Here is a 25205-nt window from a genome sequence, read left to right as displayed (position 1 = left end):
ATTGCAAGATGCATACATACTTTTTCTAGAATCTGTGTGGAGGTTGATCTTAGTCAAGGGCTACTTGACAGCATAATTCTGATCCATAACAACACATAGTGGAAACAACCACTAGATTACGAAAACATGGCCTACAGTTTTCGAGGCTGTCAACAAACAGGTCATCTCCATAATAACTATTCACAAATCAAAAGAGAAAACATAAGAAACAAGAAACAAGCACATAAACCAAGAGGCTAGCAATGCACAGTGAGTCCAGAAGAAGAAACAGAGGACGAGGATGCAGTAAACCCTCCACTTGAACATGATGAAGATCCTATTAGGGAAGATGCCACGGCATCCATCCCCATGGCTAACAATCAGATACACAAGTCCCCAGAATCCAGAAATATTGTAGCATAGCAATTTATGGACTCTTTGCCGGAGAAGATACCAAATATAGAGGACACTAGTGGAGCTAAAAGACAACATTCTCCAAATCACTTTGATACAGACAAGGACAATCCTTGCATTGTGGAGGACTCTTCTCTCATTCTTTTTTCATCCTCACAGATTCTAGGGGAGTGGAAAAAGTTTGAGAAGAAAAAGGGGAGGAAAACATAATTTCCTCCCCATTTGTACTATAAAATCTGGTTTTTTATTATTATTGACTACATACATTTATGCTACGTGACGCATATGCACTTTTGCATCTACAAAATGTAATTATGTTTTTTTTGTGTAAGTTAGAAAATTATATTAAAAAGATAAAATTATAGTACAAAAAATCTGCCATTGCAGATCGGGGCCTGAAGATAGCAGGTCTAAAACCATGATTTCCAAAAAACTTAACCAAAAACTGTTACCCACACACCACGCAGGGTGGCCACTTCTTCTATCTAATCATGCCTAAACATAAGACTGGGTCTGCTATAGACGGCAACCCTCTAACATACAGAAACGATAAAAGGAAAAAAAACCACATGACCTTAGGGAGACAAAACAAAAATCCAAGTCAGCTAGACTGCCGAGACCATTTGAGCCCAACTGAGGCTATCTTGAAAATACATCGTTGGACTACTGATGAGGCATCCCGTACCTGCTCGTGGTGTCCAAGGCTTGTTCCAGAACAGGGATGTCCACCTTCGCTTGCACAGATTGTTGACCCCAACACTCAGCCTGTTTCTCTTGCTTCGGGTTAACAGTCTGCCTAGAGTCATGATTCAGCGTCTGCCTAAGGAGCTTTATTAGCACTGTCATCTTCTTGGAGAGAGAATCCACTTCCTCATGCACTGTTGTGATCTTAAAGTCCAGAGATTCATAAATTGCATATAAACTCTTCATTTGAGCCTTAGGAATGGCCTGGTCACTCTGAGACTGCTTCTTTATGTCCTCCTGAGATCCCAGAGCTCGAGCTATTAGAGTCTTCATGCGCTAGCTTTCTGCCTGAGTTCAAACAAACTGAGTGGCTCGTTTGGTGACCGTACCAGGGTCCTGTAGCCAGTCCACCTCATGTGCGATGTCTTCCTCTGACCGCTTTTGCTCTTCTTCCTGGACTATAGCCTCCAGGTCAATAATCTGGCGTTTATTCTTCCTCGCGGTTCTGGTTTCATACATTTCCCTTGCTGTTTTGAGCTCCTTGTTCTCTAATATACTACGGCAACCTTCACCCTCCATTCTAAGCTTAACGCTTGTTGTGAGAGACTGAGCACTGAGAGCTGAGTGAATGTGCTCTAGATCGATACACTGAAGTATGTTGGTGGTTCCTCTGCATTTGCTTGCAATTAAATAGCTGTTTTGAAGGAGATTACCCATGACGAGCCCCTCCTCCCCAAGCAACGTACAAGTACTCTCATAATTGTTCTTGCGCAGAGCTGCATTTTTCGTGTGATGTCTCAAAATCTTTACACAATTGTTATCTCTTCTATCTCACGTCAAAGTGTGCCAAGTGTCCGCCAACTTGATTTGGTTTCGGTGGCGATTGTTTTGGCTCATCATTTTTGATTTGTTTCCCTTATTCCCCTACTGTTGCCATAAATTCACTGGACTAACATGTCCTTCTATCCCCTACCATTCTTTAATGTCCTCAGCCATGCTAGCGTGTCCCATCATGGAATGACGAGGAAGCTGAGCGCCGTCCGATTAATCCCGGCTGGCATTATCCAAGTCTTGCTTGACAAGTTGGATGCACTTTTCCTTCAGATCTGGACAGTTCACCTGCTGCCAGCAGTTGTCCCACCTAGTGTTTTGGTTGTCAATGCCATGATTTTCCAGGTGGTCCACTATCACATTCGCCTTACGTCTCACCGCTTGGAAGACCAGCCCTCTCATTCCGCGAATCATCTCAGCTATGTTTTCTGTCACCTTTGCCAATCTCCAGTGCTTCATCGCTTTGCTCGCTTGTGTTCCGCCATATATTTTCTTTGCCACAGAGACTACCATGGCTGAGTCGCCTTCCACCACTGCTGTACCATTCTGCATGTTTTTTAGAATCCAGAGCCCTTGTTCTAAAGTTGCAAACTCCATTTCGTTGTTCGTCCCTTCCCCCAGAGCTTTGCAATAAATATGAAGAATGTCTCCTGCGTGGTTTCTTATGATACCTCCAATGCCCGCCATTCCAGGGTTACCTCTGGAGGCTCTGTTGAAATTCAGATTTAGAAAACTAGCCGGTGGACATTTCCAGCTATACGACACAGAATTTGGGTTCTGCTGGCACCTCGACGTGGACATGCTCTGGTTGGAGTCCAGATGGAAGAGTTTTAAGATGTGTAAGTCTCTATCCGAGGGCTTCTCATTAGTTTCCGCTTTTAATTTCACTTGAATTAATTGTCTGATATTAATCATAATGGTTTATATGGAATGCTTTATTTCTCTATGTTCATTTTGAAAGATTCATCTGTTACGTTCCTTCCATATGGTCCATGTTATGAAACCCGGCAGTGCTTTCCATATGTTGTTGACTATGGGATTCTTTGAGTATCTGCTTTGCCAATTCTGTATGGTGTTTTGGATGGACTCCCTGTTTCTATTAGATTTGTACAAAATGTCTTCCGCCCAATTCCATATATGACAGGCCCAGACACAAGAGTTAAATATATGGTTTATAGTTTCTTCCTCTACCAGGCACATTGGGCATCTAGATGGCCCATGAAAACCTTTTTTGCGAAGATTTTCCCATGTCAGGGTTTTTTTCCTCATTAAAAGCCAGAGGAAAGTTTTGATTTTTGGCCAAAACAGGCTATCCCACACCTTACGACTCCATGGAATTTCCTCCTACTGCTCTGCATTTTCTATCAGTTCCCTGGCTTCCTTGAGAGAGAAATTACCACTACCTTTCATTCCCCATCTTAGCTGGTCCTTATCTTCCGCGTTCCTTATCTTTATTTTGAGTAGTTGGTCATTTAGATGCCTTGCACTATTGTTTTCCTCATTGCAGCTGTCATAGTTGAGGTTTACCCATTCTCTCTAGTCAGGGTCCCTGTTATTCTGGATCTAGTATTGTTGGACCATATATCGACCCTCGTCCTGGCATTTCTGCTTGAGAAGAGCGAGTTTTGGCTTTTCCAGCTTTGGGAGTTGCTGCCATGCATCTTCCCAAAATAGAGCAGAATGCCCATTTCGAATCTCCCAAAAATTGTTTTCCTGCACCAAGTTACGATTTTTCCTTGCTATATTCCATATGGGAGATCCCTCAAGAACCTCCTGAAGTCTAATTAAATCCTGATTGTTGCAATCTCGGGTATATTTCTCTTTCGAGTGTCTTGCCCATGGAAGATTGGGCTCTTTTATCCATCTCCACCAAAGTTTTGTTCCACAAGTCAGGTTGATAATTGAAGGATCCACCAGATTTAGGCCTCCCAGGATTTTTGGTTTGCAGAGTTTGTGCCATGCAACAAGCGCCCATTTTTTCTTTTCCGCATTTCCATTCCATATGAAGGATCTTTGTATCATTATAATTTGTTGTAGGATGCCTTTGGCGGACGGCAGCATGGAGAGAAAGTACTGCGGGATGGCCTGCAGAACTGCCTTGGTGAGGACTAATCTGCCAGCAAAATTAAGTGCCCTGTGAGTCCAGTGCTGACACCTTTTCTTCAGGTTAGCCAAGATTTTCTCCCAGTGAACTTTCTGCCAGGGTTTGATTGTTAGAGGTGCTCCTAAATATCTTGATGGTAGACTTCCTCTTCTAAAACCAAGTAAATTAGAGAGGTGCTTCTGTATTGCTGGATGCGTGTGGAAGAAAAAAATCGTGGACTTGGAAAAGTTGATTTCCATTCCTGAAGCATTGCTAAATAGATCTAGGATTTTCTTAAAATCCAGTACTTCTTTCACAGTAGGAGTTCCATGTAACATTGTGTCATCCACAAATTGCTGGTGGGTGGTGGTAGGAATGGATTGAAAAGGTTGAAGTCCCTTGATCTTCCCTTCTCTTTTCACTTTAACGATGAGCCTACTGAGACCTTCCATGAGGATTACGAACAAGAAGGGGGAGAGAGGGTCTCCTTGTATGATGCCACGGGTGGGAGAAAAAGGTTTAGAGGGGGATCCATTGACAAGGATAGATAACCTGGAGGATTTAATCAGGGCTAGAATCCAATTAATCCATTGCTTGCTGAAACCAAAAGCATTTAGAATAGCTTCTAGGTAATGCCAGCTCACTTTATCATAGGCTTTCGAGAGATCAAGCTGCATTAACATCCCTGCCATTTTTCTAGTTTGAAGAGTATGAACCATTTCTTGAGCTAGGAGAATATTGTCTAGGCTCTGTCTCCCTTCAACATACCCCGAATGCTCTTCTGATATGAGGCCAGGAAGAATAGGCTTCAGTCTGTTAGCTATAACCTTTGATATGATTTTATATATGACATTACACAGAGCAATTGGTCTGAACCTCTCAGGGGTATTTGCTTCTTCCACCTTTGGGATAAGCACTATGAAGGTAGAGTTAAGAGATTTGAGGATGGATCCAGATCGCCTAGAGTCCTCTACAACTTCCCATACTTCATGTTTCACTAGGTTCCAGCATGCTTTATAAAAATTAATGGTGAAACCATTAGGTCCAGGGGCCTTATCACTGGGCATGATTCTGACCGCTTCTTCTACCTCCTCCAAGGAGATTTCTCTATTGAGGGCTGTGTTCTGATCATTGGTGATAGTTTTGGGAATGGCCTTAGTGAGCTCCTTTATGGCATCCTCTCTGTTTGCTTGCGGTTCCTGGGCTATATTGCTGAAATGCCTAGTGAGTGAAGCTGCTATGTCTTGGTGATTTTTTAAAGTTTCCCCACTTTCATCTGTGAGTCCTAGAATTTTGTTAGCATTCCTGTAATCTAGAGCAGATCTGTGAAAAAATTTGGTATTCTGCTCCCCCTCTTTTAGCCATTGAATTCTGGATTTCTGCTTCCATAGGGTTTCTTCCTGCTGACAACGTTTTTTCCACTGTTGCATTAGAGCTTTTTCCTGCTCTACAGAATCCTCACTGTTGTGCCTTGAAGCCAAAAATCTGTGAATCTGTTCCAGTTTATCTTCTATTATGGTTTTTTCCTTAAAAATGTCTCCAAATTCCGTGATATTCCATTCTTTTATTTTGGTTTTAATATGCTTTAATTTCTTCTGAAGATTGAACATTTTCAATCCTCTTTCAATCATTGGTTCAGACCACCATTTCTCCACTAGATGGATGAAGTTGGGGTGTTCCAGCCAGAATTTCTCGAATCTAAAAGGTTTATTCCTGGGAGTGTCGGGGATAGCTGCTATCAAAGATATTGGCCAATGGTCAGATCCTCCACTTGGGAGGATGTCTGATTCTACTAAAATACCATCCAGAATGATGCTCTCAGAGATGAGGAATCTGTCCAAAAGAGAGGCAATCATCCTATTGCCGCCTCGTTTGTTATTCCATGTAAAAGTGCCACTCTTTGGTTGGATATCAACAAGTTTAGCAGTATTAATGAAATCTGTAAATTTTTCTGCATCCTTATTGAGTTTTCTTATTCCTCCCTTCTTCTCCAGAAGGGTGTTTATCATATTAAAGTCACCCCCCATAATGCATTTGGTATATGATGCCTAGATTTCAAAATTAATAAAGAACTTAGAAAGGAGATTTTCTCTTCTAGCTTTTGCGGTCCATAAACATTTGTACATAAGTAGGATTCAGAATTACCTGTGGTTTGGGCTTCCACGGCTATGAAAGTTTTGGTTTCTTCTGCTGAGAGGACTTGAATGTCCCACATAGTGACTAATCCTCCTTCCCGTCCCTGACTCTCTACTTCCATGTAATCTATGTGTTTTCCGAGCCTTTTGCTGATGTTAGCCATGCTAGTGTTGTTGCATTTAGTTTCCTGAATAAATATGATGTCTGGTTTTTCTTTCTGAAATTTCCTTTTCAGAATTCTATGCTTTGCTTGGCTATTAAGCCCTCTTGCATTCCATGAAATGATTTTCATGATTAACTAGAAGAATTAATGGTAAGATGGGAAGGCATTTAGAGCCTTCATCTTCCCTGAGTTTATCATTAAAATCCCTAGCTCCTGCAGAGCTTCGCCACTTGTCTTTCGACCTCTCTTCCTTCTCTACTTTGAGCTTGTTGAGTTGCATAATAGGCTTTTTGAGTGGCTCCCAGCTCCTTTTGCTATACCTAACTTCCTACTTTTCTTTTCTAGCTCCACTTTCTGCCTTGCTATAAATAGATCATTAATCTTCCTTATCTCTTCTTCCGGCACATTTTCTATGCCTCGAGCTTTCCAGTTCTCGGCCATGACTGGTAGGTTCATCCCTTCTTGTTCTAGAACCTCATCCAACTATAATTCCTCACTTCCCCCATCGCTAGTAAGCATGTCTGCATCTTCCTCCAGCTCTTCTATGTGTTCCTGCATTTGGATTTCTTTGCTAAGGAGGGCCTCCTCTCCTTCTTTTATAATGTGCTCAGTTTTTTCTATGAACCCTTCACTTGTAGTTGAAACTTTATTCAGTTCTTCTGAGTCTGTATCTAACTCTAATAGTTCAAAAGTGTTGCTATGGTTACCTTGTTTTGTCTCTATTTTGTTTGTTCTTCTTTGGTTGGCTCTTTGTCTCATCTTTGGTTTTATAAAGTTATCTTTGACTTTGCCTGCTTGCTCTGTTTTAGTTTCTTCTCCTTTACTATTCAAAGGACATTCCCTCACTAAATGTCCATGCTCGTGACATTTTCAGCAGCGAAAAGGTATTTGTTTGTAGTCTATGGCCTGGAAATAGTCCTCGTCCCTGTACTCTAGCCACAAACCATCATGTAGAGCCCCTGACACATCCATTTCCACACAGATTCTTGCACATGAGGTGTATCTCCTTTGCATGGTTGCTTCTGAGGCTTTAATGGATGTACCCAGCTGATCCCCAATTTGTTTCAGAGCTGACAGACCCCAGTAATCTATGGGAAGAGAAAACAGGTGAATCCATACTGGTACCTGAGTGAAAGTTTCTTTTTCTGGAATAAAATTTGGTTTCCATGGCCTCATATAGAGACCAGCTGAAGCTAAGAAATAAGGGCCTCCATCAAAAATTCTATCCTTGTCCTCTATATTTGTAAATACAATAGTAAAGAAACCTTTTGCCCCTAAGTGTAGTTTCACATCACCTTTGGGTTTCCATTGCTACCGGATCCATTGGCGTAATGCTCTTTCAGTTGGCCACAGGCCCATAAACTTGCAAATAACTGCATGCTCTGCCATGTGCTCTATATATGCTTGAATCTCTGGATCTATTATGACAACTCTTAGGGTATCTGCTTTTTTAGGTTTGCAGATTCTGTTTGCTGTTGAGTTGTTGCTGGGGTTCAAGATGGTTTCACATTCCGTTTCCTCTTTCTCCTGGGAGCCTTCCTTTTGTTCCCCATTTTCCTTTGACTGTTTCTCTTTATTGGCTGTGAGTTTTTTCCCTGTGCTATCTTTATTTTCACTGTTCTCCGTTCCCTCATTTTCTTTTCCTTTGTTTTGTGGGTTGCTGCTGGGTTCTTTGACTCCTTTTTGTCTTTTCTCCTTGTTTTTTTCGTTTTTCTGCTTGAGCCTATCATATCTTGATATTCTGACTCCCTCCTGCGCTATCTTCTTCTGCATAACTATTTGTTTAAAGGATGGGGTCCCAATGGACCCCTCGTAGACCATCTGGTGAGTCAGATCTTGTCCCCTTCTGAGTAAGACCACTAGCTTAGATCTGTGCGCTTCCAGCTTTGGGCCTGTGACAGTTGCTCAGAAACCCTGACCTAGAAGCTCTGCCATCGTTGTTCGAACCATTCAAAATGTAATTATTTTATTATTAATAAAATTACGAATTTTCCCAGGGGAAAAGAAAAGAACAAGGATAGATCCAACTTAACTAAGGATCTATCAAGCGATTAGAGAAATCAAATCTCTCAAGGTGAAAATCTTTCCTCAAGTTTTACACACAAAAGAAGTTTGCATCTTGATATATTTGATCCCTCTCGAAGCTTGGTAGATTTAGAGTTAAGATGAATCTAAGTTTAAGGTTTACATTGAAATATTTCCTAAAAGTAAAAGAATTACACATCTTCCTCACATTAAAAAGACAAAAACACTTCATATCAACTTTATCTAAGCACTTCAAAAATTACACATTCTCTCATACTTGGTTGTAATATCAACTATATAAATTATATGATTGGTAAATGTTTATGAGAATCAATCCATGATAAGCATCAAAAAAATTATTTCATGATATATCTCACATTGGAAAGATTGAAAAAAAAGAAGTAAATTATAATAACATTATTATTATTATTTATGTGGTGGGGATTTTGTTTTATATCTTTTTCAAAATCACGTCTTCAAATGAAATATTGGTCTTGATCTTAGAACAAATAACAAGTCAACTCACAACTTGCAAATTTCTAATGTTAGAGGATATTTTTGGGGACTCTAAGCTTGTTATGAATTAGATCAATAAGATATTTGCTTGCATTATTATATCTCTTTTAGTCATTATTGAGAAGGTCACTTTCATTATTGGATCATTCTTATCTTTCAAATGTTAACATATTTTCAGGAAAAGAAACCAGATTGTGGATATCCTATCAAAAAACGGTCTTCATCTAGAGTCCAAAAAGATCACTAGGCTGCATTTGAACATGATCATTACTCTTCTATGAGTCACACTATGTTTTTGTTATGGCACTCAATCACATATTTATGGATGTTGGACATGGCTACAAGTTTTATGTAAAGTATATTCCTTTTCATCTTTGTTGTAGTATTTATTTGTGATAGTTTGAACTATTGTATCATGGATATTTTTTGAGTCCTTTATTTGATTTTAATATTTTATGGAAAGTCAATAGTAGGTGATATATTTTTTAGCTTTCTTAACTATTGTCAATCTATAAACATCTCACTCCTTTGATTTTAATATTTTCTGGAAAGTTAATAGTAGGTGATATTTTTTTTAGCTTTCTTAACTGCTCTCAATCTATAAACATCTCACTCTTTTGCTTAAGGAGTTATTTTTTTGATGATCATACTAGTTGCTTTGTCTTTTTGGTCAATGTAATTTGTTGTCTTTGCTTGTTAGAGATTTTATTTGGAATATATGTGTATATACCAAATGCAATTTCTTCATTTACATGAATGAAATTAATCTATTTTTCTTAGGAAAAATTATTATTATTAGTTATAAAAATAATTACTATGTGGATTTAAAATATATGTTGAAAAGAAATTTAAACAATAATAGGATTCTTAATCATGGAGATTCACATTCGCCTTATTATGGATAATTTTAATTTGTAAATAGGCTTTGTTAAAATACCATAATTTATTAATATCACATGTCCAAAAAAAATAACTCTTTTTATAGTCAAAATATTTTATATATTTTTTATTTTATTTTATTTTATTTTATAATACTTTTTAATTAAATTGAAAAGTAAAAAAAGGGCATAACTACCTTTCAAATAGATTTCAGCGCTTAATTACTCAATACTACTAAAAAAATTATATTAGTCTTTTATAAAGTTAAAACTCTACCATCCAATATTAATTATTGATAATTAAATTAAAATTTTCGAAGAATACCAAACACACTTATCACTCTAATATTAGTGAAATTAAAGATATTTTATCCTCATTTTAATTAAAACTAACCAAATATGTATATTTATCTTTGTTTTTTAGTTTAGCCAACATTGTTTTATTCATTTAGTGAATAGTTTATTTTTATTTTAAAAGAGACATGTTAACTCCAAGTTTAGCACAAAAGGAATTACACATCTTCTTAATATTGGGTTATAAAATGTGTCTTTCTGGGCAATCACATAATAATAATAATAATAATAAAGAGAGATCAAAGAAAATAATGTGTGTGTGTGTGCGTTAGAAAATAAAGAGAGATCAAAGAAAGATTATGCACACAACACAAAATACATTTGATACTTTTATTGATCATCACAGGTACAAATATATAAGATAAAAATTATTGACTTCGACACAATCAGATCACCATTAAAACTCACACATTGGAAACAACGACTTCTAGACTGACTCCTCATAACTCCTAATGACAACTACACATGACATGGAAGCATTAATTCCAACACCCTCCTTTAGTTCTTACATGTAAAACATATTACAACAACAATATGATATATGTTTGATTGGTCTTCATCAGTACTCACATCCACTCTGGAACCTTGCAAACTCCACTCTTTCACCACCACATCTTCAAGTTGTCACTTGACCCCCATTTAAAACGTAACTGCCTCTGACCATCATTGATGAACTTTGCAAGATCAACAATAATGACACCACGGCTTGTCGGGGCTTTCGCGATAAGAGTTGCCAAGTAATGAACCATCCTATGGACCAACCACCATTCATCAGATATTTCGCTTTTGGTTATCTGTCAGTTGATAAGATGGAGATTTGGATATTAAATGTGCTAAAGAGTTGATCAAACAACTTGACCTTACAAAAGAATTGATGATTCGAACACGGGGCTTCCAGTTTAAGAACCACCAACCATTTTTATAACTAAAATTACTGACATACAAGAATTGATGTTTAGGACACCGGGGCTTCCAATTTAAGAACCATCAATCCTTTTTATAACCAATAAAAAACAAACAACAAAAAAACAATATCACACTTTTCTCTCTTTTAAAAACAAATAGGACACAAAGATTACCCTTTACATACATAGTTTCACATTGTTAAACATTGTTGTTGGATCCCTCCATTAAAAATAAATTGTTCCATACCCATGACATCAATTTATTGTGCACTATATGTGAAATAAACAATTTGATGCTTTAATTGACAACGATAGCCATCTTCCTGTAGATTGTATGAGGAATTGATGATCTGAACAGGTTCAATTTGATGGGTCACCACTGCATCTGCTCGTATCCTAATCGTTTGGACCTGAAGAAGCTGATGATCAGCCGAAGAAAATCACAATGGTAAATCGTCATCAATTGATAACAATTCGTTGAAGGACATAGGGAAATCAGTTAAGAAATGTCAGTTGAAGCACTATGGAGATTTAGAGATTTACACCGCCACGAGATGAGATGAAGATTCAACCATTTTGAAAAAGTAAATATCTTGTTCTCCCATCAACTACCATTGGTAATGATGCTAGATTTTGCACCTGCACTTTGTGGCTTGCCCTTGACACAAATTTTGAACACGATGACCTCAAGAATGAAACCAGAGGTAACCATGCCCTCCTTAGAAATCATCTCTCCATGCCCTTCCTTACCCACGTCTAGATCTGAAATGCCATGTCAAACATGTGTTGAGAGGGTTAAACCTTTACAATCCAACCTGAATATAGAACAATTGCAGCTTGACTATGCAATCAACAATTCTAGGCTCAGAAAATTGCAATCCTCAAAAATATTCTTGAAGTACATGTTATCCTCAGCCACACACTTTTAACAGCTAGAAATCACTTGTGGAACTCACCATTGAATACCTTGACAACAACTTCACATGTAAGATATGTTTCATATGAAGCAAAAATTATGAAAATGGTGCTTGAATGCTCCGATTCCTTTACCCACACTGATCTTAGATTTCATCCACACCTTGTTTCTCATGCAGTGCCAAATTGATTGGCTATAATTGGTCCTCCCAAAATTTGGAGTAGATAGATGGGCTCCAAGGGAAACAACATCGAAACTAAACACAACCTAATATTGCACACATAGGAAAACATAGCACAGTGATTTATTTTCTCTATCTACCCATTAATCCTACCTATTTACAGGGAATTAGCTATCTTAATTCTTACATTCTCCTAGGCCCCCCCCCCCCCCCCCCCCCCCCCCCCCCCCCTCCCCCCCCGCCCTAAGGGAGTCAAGCCAGTACTGGCTCTGATACCATATTAGAAAATAGAGAGAGATCAGAGAAAGATTGTGCACAAAACAAAAATTACACTTGATACTTTTATTGATCATCATAGGTACAAATATATAAGATGCAAATTACTGACTTCGACACAACCAAATCACCATTACAACTCACACATTTGAAACAACTTCTAGACCAACTCCTCATAACTCTTAATGACAAATACACATGGAATGGAAGCATTACTTCCTACATTATTTAATATTTAATGTAAATATTGTTAGAAAGAAATTTTTTCCATTAGCTAGGAATCCACCTTCCTAGAATAGATAATAAGTTAAGAGGTAGTCTAACTTATAAACAAAATAGCCTTTTCCACTATAATTTCGACAAAATAATTTCGAGAAATAAAGTGAATTTTTGTTATTTAAAATGTATTTTTGAATCCATAAATGGATTCAACACCCTGAAAAACTCCCTAGGGCACTAGAATTCTACAAATTAAACAGCTCAAACTCAAGTTTTTAAAAATATTTGATGGAATTTGGTCAAAATTAAGAAAAAAAAAAGTCATGAAAAATGTCATTTCGTCTATAAGTTAGAATACGCCATAAGTTAATGATTTAAGATTCATAAATAGTTGGTATAATAACTTGATAATTTAGTTTTTCTTTAATAACAACCATTAGCTTATTTATTTTGACAAATACCAATGAGTAATAGCTAGTTTCAATGTCAATTTACAAGTATGTTGTTAAAGATTTTAGTACCCTTTGAAAAATAAAATAATATATATATATATATATATATATATATATATATATATATATATTTAAAAGGTTGTCAAATAATTTGTTTTTTTTCATGTAAGTTGGGTAGCTTATACTAGAATTATATCAAAAAAATAAAGCATATAGATGTCAATTTGTGCCTTCTTGTTTGTTGCATGGGAAACCAAGGAAGTATCACAGCATTGTCGTTTTGCACCAAATAAAAGTTTGAAATCACATTACAAAACCTATTAAGTACCAAAAATCATAAATGAGTTCATATTTTTACTTCCTAAGTCACTATGTTCTCTTATATCTATGTTAATAGCCTATATATAAGTTTGACTAAATATAAACAAAAAAGTGTAACAAACTATCATATCAAGATGTCGGGGAATCCACCAATATGGTGTTAAGCTACTCAGTTTCCTCCTCAAAATCAGAGCACTAAATATTGGCCAACTTATTTGTTAACATTGATATATTAAGATCTAGTATCCCAATCTATCTTTATAGTTCCTCCATAATGAGCAAGATATCCTATTTCTCCTCATACCTTTTAACCAATACCCCATCAAAGCCAACATGTGGTTCTGAAAAAAGTGTAGTGTCCCTTTTCTATTGATCATTTTTGGAGAATTACTCAGTAGCTTATTTGATTCTCGTAGGCTATAGTTGGTAAAAATGGGATCAATTAATTTAATTATTTAAATTTCAGCTGGGTTAAAGTTATAAAAGAGAGACCTATGGTATTTTGATCATAAAAGAGAGATTATAACCCACTCTTTAGGCATGATTGATTATCTTTTTGTTCGTTGTAAAGTTGTTGGATTCAAACCCTTGGATTCAAACCTAAGGGAATTATGGTTTCAGTTGTGAACAATTCAACCCTAGCCAAGTAAGTTGGAGAGATCATTCTAGTTTCTCGCATTGGGTGTACAAGAGATTCGATTTGGGTTGCTTTCAGTGGTGAAAAAAATCCACCCTAGCTGATTAGGAGAAATATCACTTAGGTCTTTCATTTGTACTTATTGTTAAAGATCCACCTCATTGCCAAACCATAGAATTATCTCAAGGAGGGTCAAATCAACTCTACAAAATTGTTCCAGCAAGTAGATTTACAATAACTTGTCAAGACATCTCAGTGCTATCTTCTTATTCGCTAGCAAACTTGTACCAATTTCCAGGGCCACTCTTAGGTTCCCAAGAACTAAATTTTTTGTTTTATCCAAGAGGGGTTTCCTTGAATATTAATAAATCAAATTTAACTGGTTGAGTTGTTGCTACAATTTTTTTATTTGTGGTTGTGTTATTATTGTTATTTTTCTTGTGGTACAATTGTTGTAAAGGTATCATGCAAACTATTTGATAAAATGTGTAGAAATGCTTTGTATTTGTTTACATGCAAAGTGTTTGATGAAATATATGAAAGCTAAATTTCAAAAAATTGTGAGTTTTGTTGGAATATTTTAGTAGGGGACATTGCAGTGGTATCAAAGTTGTGCATCCTACCAACTTGAGGGATTTTCAATATAAGATTCATTTTCATAAGTTCTTCCAATTAGTTTAGTTAGGAATTAATTTTTTGAGTGAAAAATATGAAAACATTTCATGAATAATAATGATTGTTAGAATTGTTGCAAAACTTTGAAAACTATAACAAGAATCTAACAAAATTGCTAGAGCATTATGGGGTGTTGGAATCTCAATTATCAGTTGGTACAAATGAAAAGAATTATTCAAATACAAAAAATAATGAAGGCAGTAGGAGTAAACTTAGGAGACATAATCTGTTTCTTTCCTACAAAGGACTTGGGGATCCTAAACATGAGTTTATATGATTTGTGGGGGTTTATGGAGAAGTTAATAAAAATGATTTCAAAAGGTCAATTGGATGTAGATGTGTCGATAATGGATTTATGGAAAACAAATATGGTTCACATATGAAGGCTATAAATGATGAAGGTGATGACCTACAGTCATGTTGACATGTAGAAAAAATCCTCCTATAATAGGGGATATATCATCCAATCAAGGTCCCAATTAGGCCCATTTTTTTGGTGTGGCAATACTCACCAGAATATATGCCCTGTTGCCTATGCTACTCTATCTGAAATAAATGATTAAAACAAAACTAATCTAGGGAAAATATATGACATAACAAATTATTTACAAGATATAATTAACAAATTTATATAAAATGTTGTGTAACTTTAGATAGGATTTAGTAATTCAAATAATAGGGGAAGGAGAAATCACCCAATTACATTCCTTGAAAATTCATGTAGTTGTTTGGGGTAGTAATTTTCAAGGCTGATATGTGGGCTATAATCTCTCTTTTATCATCAAAAGTTTATTTGCATGCAATTTTCTAAGTTAGTTTTCCATAAAGGTAAACTTATCTAAAGAATGAAAATGAGTTTCTAAGTTATCATTCGAATATCAAAATTGAAAAAAATATTTACTTAAAGTTCTAGAATAAATCTAAATAATTTAAATAATTCAATAAATCGTTACTTTAATCATTTCAAAAGAAAAGAAATACGACACATTTTAATACTCAAAGAAAAAAATTATTTAAAGAACGAAAATTGTGTAATTAGAAAATAATTATGCATGTAAAGAGCTATAAACACATATAATACTCGAACACACAAAGATATTTTCCAAAAATCACTTCATTGGTTTTCAAAAATTAAAATTCAACTCTAGTTTCAAATAACGGTTTCATTGCAACCTAAATGATTTCCCACCCCTTCGCCAACAAAGAGGGTTGTATAAAGAATAAAACTATAATGAGATAATATTTTCTTTTTAAAGATAGAAAATCATTGTATCTTGTATGAGGATTTTTCTTACACATAAAAAGGAACAAAAAATAATATCTCATTGATTTGAAATAGAAGTAATGTTTGATTCAAATGTTGTAGCAATTGTTTGAACATTCATCTCAAAATTTTCCTCTAAAATCTCAATTTCTCAGGTTTGTTCTTCCCTTAATTCTTTTATTTACCGAGCATATTTATTTTCAATTTCAAAGTTTACCTTCCTATGCTACTCTTCTATCTCATGTTTAACTTTTAAATGTATCTTCTTAATTTGTGCCATAGCCAGAGAAAAGTCTTCTCTTAATATAATGGCATGAGATTGCCACTCTTTCTCATTGATAATCTTATTGTTTTCCAACTCAATTTTTAATTCTTTAATTTTTCTTTGGCTTTTGTCTAATTTTATAGATAATTTATGTACTGAACCCTGATTGGATAAAACAAAAACCCCAAGGGTTAATGCTATCTCAATTTCTCTTTCTTTTGTATCACATATGGTTTGCCAAATCATTGTTCATGGAGTCTTGGACATGGATGAGTCAAGTTTTTTAATTTTTAATCTCTGGACAACAAATTTTCGATGAGAATTATAAAAACAGACTCCTAAAAGCACTATTATTTTTTGCACTAGGTCTGTTTCATTTACAATTTTGAATAGAGATGAGAACGTTAGAATTTGAGATGTCAAAGGAGTCATCAATACTCTAGGAGAGATTACCTTAGTAATTTTGATGGAAGAGAATGGGATTTGTACAATTTCTTGGATTAGCTCTCCTTGTGGAATTGTATGATATTATTTTCCTTGTTATGTATGAGTTTCATTAGTAGTACTTTCATCAACATACTTTTGCATTTGGTCATATGATTGTTCACCATCTACTATTACTTTATTTTTCAAAATGATGCATGCCATCTATAATTCTTACTTTTGAATGGAAGTTTCATATTATTTCTTTTCTTTCTATGTAGGCTGTAGTTGTTTTGGTTTTTTTGGTTGCGCTAGTTGTTGTTCAATTTCATTTTGCTCATTTTTAGATTGTTGTTGCTCTCTATTGTGATATGATTGCATAACCTCTAAATGATCTTTTTATTGGACATAATTTTCCTAGATAGATTATTGAATTTGTAAAACTTGTGGTTTGGATTCCTTTATGCCATTTGTGAAAGAAATGCTTATCCCCTCTGTCATCTATAATTTTTCAAAAGATACACTAGAAATATTGCTCCTTTGTTGAAGATAATAGCAATAGGTGTCCTGTCTGAAATCTTGAAATTTTTTTCTACCTTCAACGCTCATCTGGCATACTCTAGGAATAACTTGATCAAAAGAATCAACATTTCTAAAAACAAAATCAAATAATGGGTGTTGATGGTCATAATTTTTTTAGTACATTATAAATTTCAAGTGATATTTAACAATGTCATGAGGATTGTATTTGTAAAATGGAAGGGAATTCAACCAAACTTCTAATCCATTTGATTCTACTATTGCAAGTCCTTTATCTTTCATGGTCAATTGATCAATTTTAATATCCAAATTGGGCCACAACTTCTTTTAATTCTTGCATAATATTTAGTAATTCCATGGACAACTATTTGGCTAGCTATTTCCCTAACTACAAGCATTTCTGGAATAAACCTTGGGAGAACATGGGGACCAACATCACATCCATAAATCCCAAAATATAAAAATTGTTCTTATACTAACAAATCTCCAACATACTGTAACCTAGACTGAATCTCTTTGCTAACTCTAGGTTGGGATTTTCCAAAATAAAACTCATAGAAATAAAAAATGACATGGTTATAAATTCATAGAAGTGGTTTCTATATCGACTTTCCCAACGTATCAAATAGTATTTTTGAATGAGTAATTCCACTCCATTAATGTAAAAGGAAATGATGTTATCACTATGTCCTTTAAAATTTTTGACATGAAGAAACCTTGACCAGACCCTAGTGAAGATGATTGTGATAGTTTAATGGCATTAAATAAAAATTGTGATAGAAAATGTGCCCATTTGAACCTTTTATAATTTTTCATTATGCCATGGACCAAAGGAACCCATTCAAATTTAAAATATTTTGCATTAGTTTCTCCATAAATCTTAGAAATTATTTTAATCACAAACAAATAGGGGACCTTGAAATGTGCAATTGGGTAGAGTTTAGTTGATTTAGACTTAAAATATTCATTACAGTAATTTTGAGGTCTAAAATGGGCCTCCTAAGAAAAATGTACAACCAAAATAAAATTTATAATAAGCAATAGGATTCAATATGATGATGTCAACCATGGGGGATGATTCACCATTTTTGGAGTAAAAAGGTAAAAATATAAAAAAACAATAAAATAAAAAAACTATTTTTTCAACTCGTATTCTCAACTTATCTCCTTAATGTTTTAGTCAAATTTCAAGTAGGAGTAAACGTTGGATGAAAAATTTAATTCATCATCCAAAGCTCACCCATGTTTCATAATTTCGATGGAACCTGCCATACAAAAAATGAAAAATACATGAAAACATGTGATTGCAATCACATTTTTTAATGTATTTCTCATTTTTTGTACAGCAGGGTCCATCAAAAGTATGCAACATGGGCACTCCTTGGATTAGGAATCAAATTATGCATCCAATGAGTGTTTCTTCTTGAAATTTGAGTAAACCCATAGGGAGAGAAGTTGAAAATACGTGTTTAAAAAGTAGTTTTTCTTTTTCCCTCTAAAATTTAATGATGTAATCTAATACTATTTAATTATTTCCACTATTATTTTATAATTTACTTAGGAGGCTCATTTTAGACCTCAAAATTCCTCTAATTCTAAGTCATCTACCCATTTCTTAATACATTCAGCTAAATCAATTTTCTTTTTCTTTAACGCATTCTTCTCAAAATTAATCAGAATCTCTATTTAGAAAGACTTCAAGGGGACAGAGCTTATATATTGGCTATAATACTTCTTTTTTCTCGAAATTTATGATATTATTTGAATGGTTTGCTATTGAATAAGTCTAGACATGAGCATGGGAAATTATCTAACTCACCATATCATAGTAGGGAAACATTGTTGGCCTAGTAGAAATTTTCAGTAGCTCATTCTTCTTAATGGCTTCAAAAATTTTAGAATCTAAAGACCAATCCTCTTCCGAACCTTCTTAGCTTCTCCATTCATTATTCTCAAAGAATGCATACATGCCTTCCTAAGATCACTAGTAGAAAATGAGAAATTAGTGACTAGGTGACTAAAAAAGTTAGTCACCACAACTTTTCCAAGTGAAATACTACAAAAAATGAGCAATTTCAAGTGACTCAACTAAAAATTACTAACATAAATGACTAATTTAGTCTCATATTAAAATATACTACTAGATAATAAGCAATACAAGTAAAAATGACTAATGTGAATGACTAGTTTAGTCCAGGAATAAAAATATGACTATCTAACAAGTACTACAATAATACAAATTAGTTGTTTATGGTATTCATTTTAATTGTCACTTCAACAATCTAAAATTACAAGTGATATGGGATTTAAAGGTTGTTATAGATTGGCTGAAAGGTTATACTTCCTTAAACACTTCTTTATTAGATCAGTGGATGATTAGAGCTGTGGAGCCTATTAGAATCTTCAGGGTTATATCCTTTATCACATTCATAGGGAATTAAATTCAAAGGGTGAAAAATTATTCAAAATGGGAGTGGACTTACAACTTGGTCAAATACATTATGAAGAATACCTCCAGGGAGAAGTGTTGTGTAATGTACCTCATTTGAACACAATCTCTTTTCCCCACTGACATAAATATAATTTAACATCAATTCCTCTTCATATTGACATATTTCTTCATGATGTAATTTGAATTCTAATCATATTTTTCATTTAAATTTATGAGTATATTGTTGACACCTAACACCTTAAAACCTTTATAGTGAACTCTTCTAATTTTATACACAATTTGAATTCAATTACCTTAAGCTCATTCATTGTATATCTATGTCTATGTTCTAATTAGAAAGATTTTTGTGTTTAAATCCACTTTTTCCCATTTTGTTTACCCAACTCTTAGCTCTATGTATATATTAACCTTAATAACTCTATGTTTATATTACACTTTAATAATTTTATGATATGCCACTTAAAAAGGTTAAAATAAAAAATAAATGTTCACTTCAACCAAAAAAATAAAATATAAAAAACACACAATCAATTACAAAATCTAGGTGGACAAACTTGAAAAAAAAAATAGAAAAACTTTGCGGACAACATTGATTTTTTTTTTTTACTAAAACTTGCTGGACAAACAAGAACGCAAAACGATAACATGATTTTCACATTTGGGTGCCTAAATTGCACAGATTTTTATCAGGAGCTAAGCTCTCTAAGACTTGGTTCATTTGTTCAACTGCATGTAGAGTGTGCCAATGATATACTTGTAATTTCCCATGGGGAACACAATGAGAAATTTCTACCACCATCACCTGCGCCATAGGAGTGAAAAGTACAGTACTGAAGGAAACATGGGAAAAAAGAGGGCTCTCTAAAGTCATGTTTAGACCTCTCAAACACTTCTTGGAATATGTGGATTACCTCATGATCAAAGGGTCCTTACTTCATTATATGCCCGACGAGGTGGCCAGAGTTACTTTACTAATGGTTTACATTTCCATGTTTCTCAGTTGGTTTTCTTGGAATGTGGAGGACCATGATCTGCATAGTCTGAACTAACTACACAAGGGTACTTTGAAACTTTGTTATGTCGTGCCCGAAGATGCAACTCTTTCATTTGAGGAAGTGGTTAAACATAAAGGTTATGGTGGCCAAGTTAATCAAATAGGTACATGCCCTGTATTTCTTTTGCAGGCGTAGTTCTTCTATAACTATTATTTCTTTCGCACTATAACTATTTTATAATTTCCCATTCCTTGAATTAATAAGATACCTCTCAAAATGTCACCCATGAATGGGGGCATTGCTGCTATGGAGCTAGGATAACTTGTCCAACATTAACTGGGGGAATTTATGATAAGAAGATATCTTATCTTTTACAACATCATGTTTTAAAGAGTACAATAGAATTACATGATTTTCAACTTCTACTTTACTGTGCAAAGATCAGGGTTCTAAAATCACACATCCATTCAAAGCATCTTGATTTCTAACAATAAATGCATTATGCCAAGCTCTTAAAGAGTAAAGTTAATAGTAAATCTCTCTTGGGGAGAAGAACTTTCTTCAAGCCATTCAATCCACCTATCAATCTGCAAAGGGTTGTGAGGCTTACTACGTGCTTGGTTGTGTTCCCTGTGCACATGATAGCATGCAAATGAGTGAAAAGTAGTGTTTAGATCTAGCATATGTGAGAAACACCTTGCAATTTTGGGTTTGAGGCTTGATGAGATCCATCCATCCAACAACCGACTGGTTTGTAATCCCTAAAAATTTGCAACTGACCCAAACCTTCTTCCAGTGCTAATGTCATCAGAAATTTTGCAGCCTGTACATCAACATCATTATTAGAATATAGCACCCCTTCCTGTACCACACCCAAAAAGGAGTTTGTGATATTCTTATAACTATAGAACACCTTCTACTTCACTAGGGCATGGATTTTCTTGATAGGCCACATTAAAAAATCCACAAGTTATATATTAATCAATATCCACATCAAAAATCTCTCTTGCATGTCTTGGTTTTTTCACCTGTAAGTAGTACTTGTATGTTGCTTGAACTTTATAGAAGACCATGACTGGTGTGACAAATTTGTCTTGGAAGAGGGTTGCATTTCTTGTTAGCAATATTTCCTAAAGGACAAATATAGGTAGAGTGATGAGTCTTCTTTACCTCCTCATTGTCCAAAAAATATTGTAAAGCTTCCTCAATAGTTGTCTCCATTAAATGACCAAATTCCAATGAAGAGGAGGAACAAATAGAATGTGACAATATGCAAAAATCCAGTTCCAGAAGGTCTGACCTATCTTGAAATTCCATGAAAGATGTCTTTTAGGTCATGTAACAACCATATAAAATTCTTGTATGTTGAAATCTATATGTTTTTATGTGCTAGGGTATTCTTGAGAATTAGTCACCCAATCACCATGGCTTTAATAAAAGGGTTTCCATAAAATCTTTTAATTCACTTGATTTCCTTGTCCTAGTCAAATCATCTTCTATTAACCATCTCGAAATGTAAAATAAGGGTATGGGTCTTATCATAAGATCCTTTGATCCTATACTCAAAGAAGGATTTCTTGTAGGACTATTTCCAAACTTTCTAGATAGGCCCCATGACATCTAGAATCATTTTGAGACCTTTGTATCTTGCATTTCCATAAAAGATGCTTGACTGTATTTTCCTTTTATTTCATGCCAACCATACAAAAGCCTTGTATAATGAAGACCATCTTTGTCTACTATGATATTATTTAGAATCAACAACCCCCATACCATGAATTTAAAGAAAGAGCAGGCTTCGAGTTTCCTTAACATATTTGAATTCACTTGGTTTCCTTGCACTAGAAAAGCCATATTCGATTGAGCCTCTATGCAAGTGAAAAACAAAGGATGGATCTTATTACAAAATTCTTTGGTCATATAGTTAAAGAAGGATATCATTTGGGGCTATTTCCAATTTTTCTAAATAGTCCCCTTGGCATCTAGATATTTTTTGAAAAAACTATCATTAGAAGTGATCTTATAGAGTTATATAAAATATTCATTTTCTTTTGCTAGAGCCTTTGGAGATGACCAAATTTTCTTTTTAAGAACCAATCACTTGAATATTCAACACATATAACCCCATTTATGAAATCCTTTTTTGGATTTTTTTTCCTACAATGGAAGGGATGAAAACAATTTGCTATCTATCTAACAATAAGTTCCTAATTGACTTAATCAGATCCCAATCATCTCTAGGCTCTTCAGATTCCAATGCATCTCTTTGGATACTAGCTGCCAAGACTGCAACTAATTTATGAGGATTACTGAACCTTTTATACCAAAATATTGTGTTCTAGTTATAATGATAGAACCAAAACAATCATTTCATACCACCAATATGTATAGCAGTCTAAATGTTGTTTCTCTCTAATTGTCCCTAACAAAAATTGATATTTTCAATGACAAGCCTTTTGGGTTCATTAGATATTGAAGGACTTATCTTACAAATTCCACATTGGCTACCTTCCTTCTCTATCTCCAAAATATATGAAATTGGTTCTGCATATCTAGTCTGTATCTAATGGTACTCTAGTGCTAGTGGAAATGCCTTGAGTGATAACAACACCTCAACATTTCCCATCCTGTGAATCTAAAGCTTTATCTATTTTGATTTATATTTCAGGATGCAACCCACAAGAAGAAACAAAATACAAGTTCAAGTGGGTGTTACTTAGCTCAAACTTACTCTCACTACAAGGATTGCAATAGGAAAAATAAATCTCATGATCAATAGCTTCTCCTACTTCATTAGCATTCATTTATTTTTCCTTGTAGCGTGCCTATATATAAAAACATTCCTTTTGGTTCATATTTTGGGCCACTCTCTGTTTGACTATTTCCTCATCAACCCAAGATAAGGGCAACTTACAAGAACAAATTGGAAGATTTCTTTCATTTACTTTTTATGTTAAATATTCTATGCGACACCTTTATCTCCACATTCAAATTTCATGTACACTTGATCATTTTCTCAATATACCCTAACTCCTATTATTTTAATATACCATCCTCCACCCTACAAATATTTCCTATTTTTAGTTAGTCATTACAGGCCTCATTCAACCTCCTCTCGCACTTATCAATAAGACAACTTGGTGCTTTGTAACCTAGGAAGACATCAACAGAGTTTGACCTAAGTGATGTGAGAAGAGTGGTGCCCTATATGGAGATTGAAAAAGTGTCTAAGAGAGAGATATATTCCCATATATGAAAGCATACACCATGCATTAGTGATGAAGCTTGATGGGAAAAATGTCCCATAATAAATATGGTTAAATTTTGGTTGTTCACAATTGACTACATTTCTGCCTTTTGTGGATAGTTGTTTTGTAATCCAAAGAGACTTTCTTCTAGTTTTGTATGGGGTTCAAGCTAGGAAATCTTGTTAATGCCTCCATCTAATCATGGTCTTGACTAACTGTCCTTTTTTAGAATTCCAATCCACTTCACAATCACCTACCAAACTTGATTGTTCTGCATTTTTCCACGTGGTATCCCATAGTTCATGTTGTTCCCTGTCATAAACATTTCCAAGATAGTGAAAACTTATTGAATGAAGATGGTGAATGAGATTTTGTCATAGTCTATTTACATAAATATACACCTTATCGATGGCGCTTCCCCCATTTACTTATCATCTTAGGCCAATGGTCTTCAATGAGGTGGTGAGTTGCCATTAATGCTTTCCATACAATTTATCTCCTTGCCCAATGCCACCCTTTCTATTGGTTTTTAATACATTTCTCTATATTGTCTCGATCTATGTGATGTTAAACTTCTCTTGTTGAATATTAAACTAATGTGTGAAACAATTGTAATGTTAAACTTCTATGGTTGAATATTCACAATTTTCAATGTTTGGAAACTTATTTATATGCTAAAACTTATCCAATATTGGTTAAATGGTGCTAAGAGTTGGCATAAGCCCCAATCTCTATGGGGGATCATTTATGGATATTTAAGCCCTATATAATGTTGATATTATGGTTAATCCTCACTGAAGAACACATGTGAACTTTCTATTTGATGTATTGATGGCTTATTAAACCTACATATTGGTAATTAATCCATTTTATTGTGTTTGTCTATTTTTTGCTAAAGCTGACCTAGTCAACCTCTTGGGCTAGCATCCAAACCATAAAGGAGGTGGATAACAAAAGCACACTTATTAACTCAAGTTGATTATTGATAAAGGCCTAAGGGAATCCTTCTATACAATGCTCTCTTGGAGTTCTTGTGTTTGGTTATGGTGTGATCTTCTCTTGTAATGTTGTTCTAAATTTGTTGTGTTTTTTTATTGCGGATTAGGGTTTGTTGAAGTGTTCATCATGTATTTTCTATCTATTTTATGATCTCAACATTGTATCATAGCTAGTGTGGACTTTTCCTTCTCTATCCAGCACTATGCAAAGGTTGTTTCAAATCTGAAACTAGGGTTTCAATACTTTTTTTTGGGGGACAACAAATGGAGTTGTAGGGTTTTTATCCTCTCTTTTCTAGTGCCCTCCTTCATTGGCATATTTTGGTCTTTCCAGTGGATTCAAGGGGAGTTTTCCTAGATCTGTGCCCTTTTCTA

At 34.8% G+C, this 25205-nt stretch overlaps 1 protein-coding gene across 1 annotated transcript; it reads right to left on the bottom strand.

Annotated features, from left to right (window-relative positions):
- Nucleotides 1–2121: 2121 nt before the first annotated feature.
- On the bottom strand, nt 2122–2709 carry LOC149236665 (uncharacterized). The gene has a single exon (XM_089368992.1). It carries the CDS (start codon nt 2707–2709, stop codon nt 2122–2124), a length of 588 nt encoding a protein of 195 aa, XP_089225118.1.
- Nucleotides 2710–25205: the final 22496 nt, after the last annotated feature.

Source organism: Pinus tabuliformis, chromosome 8 (assembly GCF_031772625.1).
Source record: "Pinus tabuliformis cultivar Carrire ecotype Pingquan chromosome 8, CPIR1, whole genome shotgun sequence".
Classification (NCBI taxonomy): Eukaryota; Viridiplantae; Streptophyta; class Pinopsida; order Pinales; family Pinaceae; genus Pinus; species Pinus tabuliformis.
The sequence above is the reverse complement of the archived record's forward strand: the minus strand, read 5'-3'. Positions and strand labels throughout refer to the sequence as shown.